Source organism: Vidua macroura, chromosome 4, assembly GCF_024509145.1.
Source record: "Vidua macroura isolate BioBank_ID:100142 chromosome 4, ASM2450914v1, whole genome shotgun sequence".
Lineage (NCBI taxonomy): Eukaryota > Metazoa > Chordata > Aves > Passeriformes > Viduidae > Vidua > Vidua macroura.
In genome coordinates this window covers 49,260,078-49,270,645 of record NC_071574.1, presented here as the reverse complement: position 1 = coordinate 49,270,645, position 10,568 = coordinate 49,260,078, and the positions used below count along the sequence as shown (strand labels likewise).

The 10,568-nt window shown below is 37.6% G+C and overlaps 1 protein-coding gene across 1 annotated transcript; it reads right to left on the bottom strand.

Annotated features, from left to right (window-relative positions):
• Nucleotides 1-2,171: 2,171 nt before the first annotated feature.
• On the bottom strand, nucleotides 2,172-9,856 carry GNPDA2 (glucosamine-6-phosphate deaminase 2). Its single transcript, XM_053975809.1, has 8 exons — nucleotides 9,737-9,856; nucleotides 8,762-8,826; nucleotides 8,178-8,345; nucleotides 7,778-7,875; nucleotides 7,124-7,306; nucleotides 6,627-6,811; nucleotides 6,359-6,533; nucleotides 2,172-3,198 (listed from the first exon to the last, which is right to left on the bottom strand). The coding sequence occupies exons 3-8, from the start codon at nucleotides 8,303-8,305 to the stop codon at nucleotides 3,140-3,142; spliced, it is 828 nt and encodes a 275-aa protein (XP_053831784.1). The 5' UTR covers nucleotides 8,306-8,345; nucleotides 8,762-8,826; nucleotides 9,737-9,856; the 3' UTR covers nucleotides 2,172-3,139.
• Between the last annotated feature and the right edge of the window lie 712 nt (nucleotides 9,857-10,568).

Below are 10,568 nucleotides of genomic sequence, written 5' to 3'. Positions count from 1 at the left end.
CTTGTACCTACACTTTAACCATAAGCTAGTTTTATTTCAGCCTCTGTACAAGGAGGAATTGGGAAGATCTTTGGAGGGATGGAATTGAACAGGACATGTTCCCTTTCAACCTGTACTAGTTTCAGAGTACAGAAAAAGGGGACAGGAAATTCTGACACTTTAATGGTTTATTGGGGCTTTTTTCTGTTTGGTTGTGTTTTGGGTTTTTTTTGTTGTTTTTTTTTTTTTTTAATTTGAGGCTGTTTCAGGTGCACTGAAAAACCAAAGATCTGGATGTGAACAAGGTATCTGTATCTTTAATAAAGTACCTAAGCTGCTGCTACTGACCCTGAAGAAAGGATGCTGTGGATAAAGGCTCTCTAACACATTTATTATTCCTCCCCTGTAAAAGCTAGCATTTAAGGAACTACAGCTGCAGGGATGCATGCTGGAAGCAAAGGAGCTAAAACAACTCCTTGAACTAGACCTACCAGCACTGGTTCTGTCCTGAGGAATAAGGCAGAAGCTAAAGGTGAGCTAGACATTATCCAAACAGTAAATCATATCCTTGCTGAGTGACAAACACATCAAGTGTATGTTACCTAATTAAATGAGTTACATAGATGGATAGAGCTGCCTTGAGAATCTGTTTTAGCTTTACTATAGTCACCTGAGGCAGAAAAAAAATACAAACTGTAGTCTTAATTCTGAGAGGACTTGTACGTATATCAGTTTTGAGAACAAGAACTTTAAATGAACTGGTCAGTACCTGTAAAAGTACATGAAGTATTACTTTTTGACACAAATGTACCTGATTCTGTCCAGTACTTTTTCATTTCCCCCTTTCCTTTGGAAATACTTTAAAACGAGAAGAAGAATAAAATGGTAACCTTGATGTGCTAGGCTAACTTAGAATTTACTTTTAAGTTACTTTTACTCCTGAACTTGAAAATGCTTGCTTTGCCATTACTGCAGAGTAACAGGTAAAATCTTATGCAACTTAAAGGGTTGACTCGCTCTTAGTAGTTGACAAGTTTGGAAGGTACTCTCCTGAATAAGTGATATTTCATTAAATGATTGGAAGTATCTTAAGCAATGAAATAATGGAAACAATATGGTAGTGCTTAAAAAAATAACATAATATAGCAGTTAAAATTAAAAAATGAATAGTATAACAAGAGAAACAAGCTGGAGAACAATGAAAAACTGCATTAAAAGAGACAGTAACAGTCCCAGACCCACTCAAGGACAGACAGGTTCTGCTGTACCAGTATTTAAACTGGCCTGTGTTTCACAAAAGGTCGGGTAGTTAAAAGGGAGAAAGATACTAATTCTGTGATCTCACACATCTTGAGAACACAAACGGCTTTAGTGAGTAAGGGTGCCAGGCAAGGCACATGACTGAAAGGTGTGCTGGAATAAAGAACAAGAATATAGTTTCAAAAGAATTCTCCATTTTGCCACGTGAAGTATGATCAAGATGAAACCTGATTCAATTCCTTTAATAATAACCTAAATTCATTACTACTTTCAGTTTCACGCTTTTTGTAATAGAATTGCTTATAAACTTACTTAGCTGTAAAGTCTAATGGCAAACCTAACACTGTGTTTTGAGTCATACATTACCTGTAACAGCATTCTTCTGAAAAGCAGTCAAGTTTTTTTCCACACAGTGTTGCATTATGCTTCAAAAATACACATGCATAAACTCAACCTTAAAGCTGAAAGCCTGTTTTAAATGTGTGGATGGATGTTCAGTGTATTGAACAATTGAGAATTGAAACACTAGGCCCGGCTTCTTACAGTGCTACAGACGGATTCTTCCACGCTTTTGTAATTTCATAGAATCAGAGAACAGTCCAGATTTGAAAGTATCCTGCAAGACCATTTATGAGAAAGGTGAGCCTACATGAGTCTAGAAAAGTTGCCTAGATGAAAGGTGAGCCTACCACATCCCTGGGGAGACAATGTGATTTTGTAATAAAGACTATATCCCTGACATTTAGGTGAAAAGTTAAATTGTTAAAGTTCTGCTTCGTTGTACTTTCTTGCAGTGAGTATTTTTAACAAGGCCTTTCCAAAAAAAAGTCTTCATCGGTAAACTCTTACCTTTCTCCTTTGGTGCCTAATCACTCCCTGAAACTCTGAAGTATTTGCTCATGACTATATTAGAAATGAAACAATTTTGAAACTAAGAGATTTATATTTAGGTTTTACTTATATTCAAAGTAGGAAATAACATTCCTTGTAACAGCTCAATGTTTATAATGATACAATGAAAAAGTGATTAACAGTTGGCTTTAAATGATCATTTGCAGACATTATAGTCCTGTAAATTAAGCCCTTTTCAGGCATTTAATTGTAACATCAGTTATATAATTGACCAGGTACCTCCACGAAGGAATGCTGAGATTTCTTCCTTATGTATAAAGCTTGATTACCAAAAATATAAAGATCCTAAAGTAATTTGAAGTACATGAGAGGAGAAAGTGCTATTGTAGAAGTTTAATATTTTTATCCGTGGAGCAAGTTGTAACTTCAAAGAATTTGGTGCATTTTTAGGCACTGTTTTTGTATCTTCATTTGCCCAAAATATACAGCAGGACTTGAGATGCTCAGAAACTGTTTAAGACAAATTTAAGGCAACCAAGTGCAAAAGCTCAGTGTACATAAGATATATGTAAACAGAACATTTCATAGTAGAAATTGTACAACTATTACAAGTCCATAGTATTAGCAAAGGCCAAAACCATTCTGCCTAGAGACACAAATGCAAAATGTAATTACACTACCCAAGCCAAAAATTAAGAATTCTGGGAAATGGAAGTTTCATCATCTCTAACATGAGGCAGATGCAATACATCGATGTGCTAGAGTAAGTGCTCTGCTTTTCTCCTCTCTACATAACGTGCAGTCTCTCCCAAGTTTGTTCTTTGCCATTTAGTGATGTCAGCAAACAGCAGAGCTCCAAATGTTAAAGGAAAATGCACAACACAGCAAACAGATGGAATGTGAATGTACAGATATTGGACCTTTTTAAAAATACAGTACCTAGGATTTCCCATTTTAAACAGTTTTCAGCATATTGCATAGCAGTGAACTCATCTGCTACCTAAAACTTTTGCTGCTGACCCACATGGAGTTCCTCTTCAGTCTTCTTTCAGTTTTCTTTCATACTGTACAGTGGGTCCACAAGCTTATTGTGCACATGCATTAAACCTTGGGGGGAAAGCAACAATGCCAGCTTTACATAAGTTATACTTTGTTAACATGTTCTTCTATCCACATTTTTATTTGGAATTTGCTTCACAGTATACATTTAAATAGTTCATTGAAGAGAACAACAATGGCTATTTAAACTAGTTCAGAGTCAGAGACAGCAGATATATTCCTGTATCACTTGCATACTAATGACATATTCAGTATCAGCTAAGCATGGACCAGATATTTCCCTGACAACAGACCCAAAAAACACATCTGGAATACTTCCAAATGAACTGAATATATCTTCCATGGATTAAAAACTGTGTAACAGCAATGCAATTCCCTCACACCACAATTTGCCATAAAAATCAGATGCACACACAGTAAGACTTCGACAGCTTAAGTTCTTCTGCAATGTTCTAGCACTGTGGTGATACTGTCTTTATAATTATCATGTACTTGTCCTAGACAGGCAAAATCAAATTAAATTATCCAGACTCTTAGTGCAGACTCAATTTCAGCAGTTCAACTGTTTCCTGTTGTAGCTGGGCTTTTTCTTTCTTTCTATACAAGTCCTCCATAGCTATGATTAGGGGGGTTATTTTTTTTCCTCTTCAACTACTTTAATTCTGATAAATGCTGAAGTGCAATTAATAAAAAAGATGCTTCCTTCTTAACTTTGCTATAACTATGTAGGTAAAAATGTTACCTACATCTAGGTATGTATGACATTGGATCACTGGCAGGTTTTTAACCTCATTTCACCTTGAGGACTAATAACAGTAACAATCAGTGTTCACAATCTGCAAAGTAAAAGTCCATCTTAGTATTGAACTAAAGATTTAACTTCTAAAATTAAAATATGCACTAAACACTAAAAGTAATTTTCTTAAAAACCGTGAAAGAAATTTCACAGTATGGCATATTTATTATCTATGGCAAAGAATATTCAAATACCTTTGCTACATGATGCAGCTGGTGGCAACCTTGGTGTCACTGCAGCAACATGAAATTTGAGTTAACCATACAATCTAAGGTCATTACTGTAGGTAATGTAGGTAAAAATGCATCTTATGCAGCATCTATTACTAATCACTGTGTGATGATTTAATATAAAATACAGATGTCAGATCAAGTGTAATATTTTTTCAGTTTAACAGTGACAAAAACTTAAATATACATTTGACATAAAAGTCGTTTGTCCAGAAAGAGTAACAGCTGCATATACTATGCAAACTAGAAACGTGTTTTGAGCTTTAAAACATTTAACTTCCTACCAATATTTTCCTCTTCTAAAAAGGGGAAATGAAATGATTATCCACTTCCTAGATGCATGAAAAATTGTTTCAAAGTATAGCTTTTGTCATACTTAATGAAGGATACTTAAATCCTGTTAGTGAAAATGTTACAGGAAAAACAGTGAGAAACAAAAGATTTTTTTAAAGGAATGCACCAGACTTGCTAGATGCCAAAACAATTACTTCAATGGAAAGTCCCACTGGATATTCAAGTATGCTTTGAATAAACAGATTTCTGCACACAGGTTTAAGAGGAACATGTTTAAGTATGGAAAAAACTATCCTGAACGAACTTATCTGCAGATAAATCAGTAAATTAAAAGTTCATTTTCTGTTTCATTCTTCAAGAAAGTTGCAAGTAAGACTATAAGCACACTTGATAATTTTAGCCTATTACAGGTTTTCAGGAAGTTAGAAAAAAATGGGATAGGTTAATCTGTTTAACAGACATCATCATAAAACAAAAAAAAAAAAAAATGCAGTTTCGTAATGAAAGTTTTAAGTGGTGAAAAATCTCCATAAATCACTACCATAAATAGCAATATTAAGAACTACCTAGCTTCCCTAAGAAGTCTAACCTGAAGATCAAGATTCAGAAATAATTTGAAATTTGACCCACACTGACTTCTTCTCCATCTTAAAAGGGGAAAAAATCTCACTGATTTGAGAGTAGGTAAAATTAAGTAAGTTTAAAGTAAACCATCTTTTTAAAAGTTCTATTGCTGTGTATTACAGGGTAAATACAGTGACACAATAGCACACATTCATAAATTGTAGCCCTTGATGTTTTTTAAAGCAATGTTCAGTGTCATTTATATTTAGTGATTCTACATTAGGTTTGTGTTTCCCAAGCAAAGCCTCTGCTTATGTAAAATACAGGATAATATTTAAAACTTATCCAAGCAATTAGAGAAGTTTATCTTTGAAAACAACAGTAACTGCTATCTAGCAATGTGATACAAGAAAAGACTAACCCTCCCTCCTACCCCAACAAATACATAGCAGAGAACAGCATATTGAAAAATATAAAATTTACAAGCTGGCCATAAGAGGTAGCAGGATAAATATCACAGAAATGTCCAAATTGCAAACCAGTACTTACATGAGCACTGGTGATATAATGCTCTATAAAAGAATTTAATAAATGACAATCTTGATCTCTGATACCTCAGATACTACAGGTACCCACGCTAGTGAGAACAACAAGTGAGTCACACAATTGCATGTCCTGTGCTAGTACAGTCAGGAGAAAACTACTTTTCTCAGCTTCTACTGTCTCAGTCAAACAGAATTCAGTCTAGGAAGTCTCCATTACTATCAAATATCCTGACTTTAAGTTTGCCCGAATATACCTTCTACAAATACAAAAAACACACACAGTAAAAGGGTGCAATGTTTTCAAAGGCAGTATAGATTGTTATGCTAATTGCACATGAAAAATGTTCTCAGGTGGCTTCAAACTCTGTATCACAGTTTACTAGACATCACATTAAAGCATATAGCAAAAGCAGCATGGAAATGTGTCAGGATTAATAAATGTATTAAGATTTTTTTTTAAATTAATCTTTCCAGTATACTTAAGATCTGTATTCTGGAACACCAGATTGCTGCTGTTTAAAGTTAAAGATTACTAAATTATTGTTTCAAACTGAAAGCAAAGGAAATACTCTTCCCAAGTAGATTTGTCTGGAATGTAGGTAGCACAAGTTATGCCTCCTGGCAATTTTCCAAACACAAGAAATAAGTTAATATTTATATTTTGAATATATAACATTATAATTAGTGAGTGCAAAGTGTTGGAATGCTCAGATTTAAATCAGTATAATTTCAAAGCTGTCGGTTTTGTGTAAACATGTGACCTCTAATTCAGTGCTCACCTTTAAAGTACTTCACAGTTTTAACTCTTAGTTCTAAAGTAGCGTCTTCATCACACACAAAGATAGTGCGAGGGTGTTGTTGGAAAGCAGAAACTGTCCACATATGATTGACTCCTTCTTCAATTGCTTTGTACAATGCAAAAGCCTTATGTGCACCTGTTATAAGAATCATCACCTGCAAAACAAAGGTCTCTTTACTTTCAATCCTAGTATCAATACCAACTTATTTTGAAAACACACATGCAACTAGAACTAAATGAGTTCTTACTTCTCTAGCATCCATCACTGTACCCACACCAACTGTTAGCGCCATAGTTGGTACTTTAGATAAGTCTCCATCAAAGTATTTAGCATTTGCCAAAATGGTGTCCATTGCTAAAGTCTTTAATCTTGTTCTTGAAGACAAACTTGATCCGGGTTCATTGAATGCAATGTGGCCATCTGGACCAATGCCTTTTCAAAGTTAAAAAAAATAAATCATTCCAGACCTGAGAGTCAACACATATCCTCAAACATTGTAAATGAATAAAAAACGGCTCATCCTTTCCTTTCGATTCCCCATTTTCAACAAAAACTTACTTAAGTCATTAGAAACTTGGACACCAACCATTCTGGTTTTGGAATTTATACTGATTCTTTGTTAGACACAGAACTTCCTTACACAATAATTGAAAAATCTGGGGTTTAGTCAAGTCATAAATATAGTGATTAAAGAATCAGTGTATGTGCTTGAATTGTAACTAACCATAGAGCATTTCCTCATACCTCCAACAAACAGATCAATCCCCCCTGCTTCTTCAATTTTCTTTTCAAATGCATCACATTCCGCCTGTAAGTCTGGTGCGTTCCCATCAAGGATATGAGCATTATTCGGATCTATGTCAATATGCTTAAAAAAGTTATTCCACATATAGGAGTGATAGCTCTCTGGATGATTTCTGGGAAGCCCTGAAATGATTTATAGTGAAATTACTATATGACAAGATTTAAAACAGTGTTACTTCTAGTCTGTATGTAACAAATGTAGATACATGCAAGGCAAACCTGAGTCAAATAAAGCAAAATTTGAAACTACATCAAGAAGAAAAGTTTCCTGTTGGCACGTACAAAGTAACTGGTTTACATTCCTTCCACATACATCTTAACCCAGAGTGTAAAGTCTTCAATAGGAATGCAGTCCCAATATTACATGACAACATAATTTCTGCAGAAGTACTGTGAAACACTGGATTTAGCCCGGTGTTTATTTTTGCATTTTTGTAGATAAAGGAACAGAGAAAAGTGCTGGGACACCAGTCCAATATAGGAATACAAACATATTAGACTAACCTGGTACTTTGACAAAGTATTTAATAGTTTTTATACGGAAAAAAAAAATAATAAGAGTACAGTATGTTCTCAAATAATAGCACATCTTACCTACATATTCATCCATGTTGAAAGTCTTTACATATTTGAAAGAGAGATCTCCATTTTTGTGATATTCTATCAGCTTTTTGTAGCATCCCAAAGGTGTACTCCCTGTTAAATAAAATTTTTCTACTGTTCAGTGTATCTGCACATTTTCCATGTATTTAAATGTTTTCACAGTCAAATTTTGCTACAGTGCTTTTCAACATACAAGCAATCTACTGTTTCTCATTTAGTATTTATCAGTTTCTCAAACTATCACAACTTTTCACAGAAATCAAATCCGTATTTAAAAAAAAAAAGTTAGAATATTACCAAAAATACTTATGTTCTTTTAAATACTGTATCTGCTACCAGTGATACAAACATTGTTCTAGGCTTAGTTATTTACAAAGACTTTGAATAAAACTTGCCTGTTGGTAGACCAAGCGTGAAGTATCTTCCTTGACTTGGCTTGAACTGGATAATACGATTACAGATGTATTTGGCTGCCCATTCACTAGCCTGATCATAATCTTCAAGAATTACTAGCCTCATTATGGCAGTGAAGAACTTGTATGATAAAACAAACTTAAACCTGGAGAGAATGTTGTAGTTTTAAAAATAAGCACCACATAAGTAGTTGTAAAACTCTTAGATTACGGAGGAGATAAAAAAAATCATCTTCCATACCAATGACTTGGATTAGCATACCATATTCTTGCAGTCCTAGTTCAAGCTGGACAATCAAGAGAATTGATTGTCCAGAATCCAAATGATAGATTGCAGCCAAAATATTTATTAAAATTCAGAGATTAATTTAAACAGTTAATAGGAAAAAGCTAAAACAAGATGAGAACAAGCCATTTTGAACTTAAATATTTTTGTTGTTACCATGAGAAAAGAGGAAATACTTAAATACCAAGATTAATTTCTGTTTCTTATGACCAGCTGAATGCCTACAACTTCAAAAACAGGACCCAGAGTAATCCCATGTTCCTATAATCAAAATACCTAATTGGGATTAAATTTTCACTCCCATTCTAGCTCCTTAACAATGCTTCAGTAAGTTTATTAATCTGCAAAAAAAAAAAAAAAAAGTTAAAGCATTAGAGATATTTGAAATGTTCACAATTCACAGGAAAAAATACTCACAGAAATTTAAAAGGCTTTGAGTGCAATTGTATCAACTTTTAAGATTAATATCCAGAAAACAAGCTTGGTTGCTAGAAGTATACAAGCATCTCCTGCATTTAAGTGAAACTTATTTTCCATTAATTTCTGCTTAACAGAGTCCGGTAATTACTCCAGAAAGACTGAGGCTCTTTCCCCAGTTCGGGATGTGTTTCTCTTCTTTTCCCATGTCTGGGTGTGCTCGGCATTAGCCAGAACACAACACAGTTGCCAGAAGCCTAGGGCCACCGGTGTGACAGACCACACTGCTTTTAGCTGACCCAAAGTGAGTGGCTCTTTCAAAACAAATATGAACTTAAGTACTTAACAGGGTACCATGTTTGGCCCACTAAAGAAGGACGAAAGTGATCATCACCGTGGGCTGCCTGTGCCGCTCCATCGCCCTGGACAGCTGAGCCGTGACAAGTCAAACTCACCTTTGCCGAGGAAACACTATTCGCACATACCCAAGAGAGTAAACATACATCCCCGAGAATGAAAAGGTGGCCAGCAGGAACAGACTTTAGGCCGGTTTTATAAAATCCCGGCAATTTTACGCTGGGAACACGAGGATGCTCTCAAGAGCAGGGACCCACGGACAGCAGCAGAACCACCGCGAATTTTCTGCAAAGGACACTTTTTTTTTTTTTTTTTTTTTTTTTGGCGATGGTGGGGTGATAAACCTATACTGGCAGAGGAAGAGACCTGCAGCCGGAGCGCCGCCGGCACAGAGCCCCGGGTCCCCGCGGCCTCCCCTTCCCCGCCCGCGGGCACCCGCACGGCCGGCGACAGCGCGCCCTGCCCGGCCCCGCTCACCCGGGACAGCCCGCGGCGGTCACAAGCGGCACCCGGACGAGGACGAGATGAAGCGGAGGAGGAGGAGGAGGAGGAGCAGGTGGACGGGAACTGCCGCCCGCCCCGCAGCTCCCGCCCCGCCGCCTCCAGCGGAACCCGGCGCGCGACCCGGAAGCGCCAGGCGCGGACGGGAAATGGGCTCCTTTGGCCGTGTCCGTTTCCGGGCCTGTGCGTCCGGGAGCGAGGGAGCGCTCGGCCGACCCCAGCCGAGGGGCCCGGGAGCTACGGGGGGCTCGGGGCGCTCCAGCCTGGAGCACGGCTGTGCTCGAGAGCTCCTTTGCAGCCCCTCTGCTGCGGAGCACATTTTGATCTTAATGGAAAATGGTTCCTTTATAACCTAAACGTTTGCATGATTCAGCTGCAAAAGCTGTGCATAGTTACTGGAGAAAATTAATGAGGGAAAGCATCAACGTCTTGGTGAATCACAGGCTGACCATAACTCGGCAGTGCCCTTGTGGGCAGGAAAGGCAGTGGTGTCCTGGGGGTGCATCGAGAACAGTGGCCAGCAGGGCGAGAGGGTGATCCTGCCACTCCAGTCAGCCCTGGTGAGGCCGCATCTGGAGTGCTGTGTCCAGTTCTGGGCTCCTCAGTACAAGAAAGGCAAGGAGCTACTGGAGAGGGTCCAGTGGAGGCCGCAAGGATGATGAGAGGTCCTGAGCATCTCTCTTGAGGAGAGGCTGCAGAAGCCAGGCCTGTTTAGTGTGCAGAGGAGAAAACTGGGAGGGGGTCTCGTCAGTGCATGTAAATATCTCAGAGGCTGGTGTCAGAGGATGGTGCCAGACCCTTTCTGGTG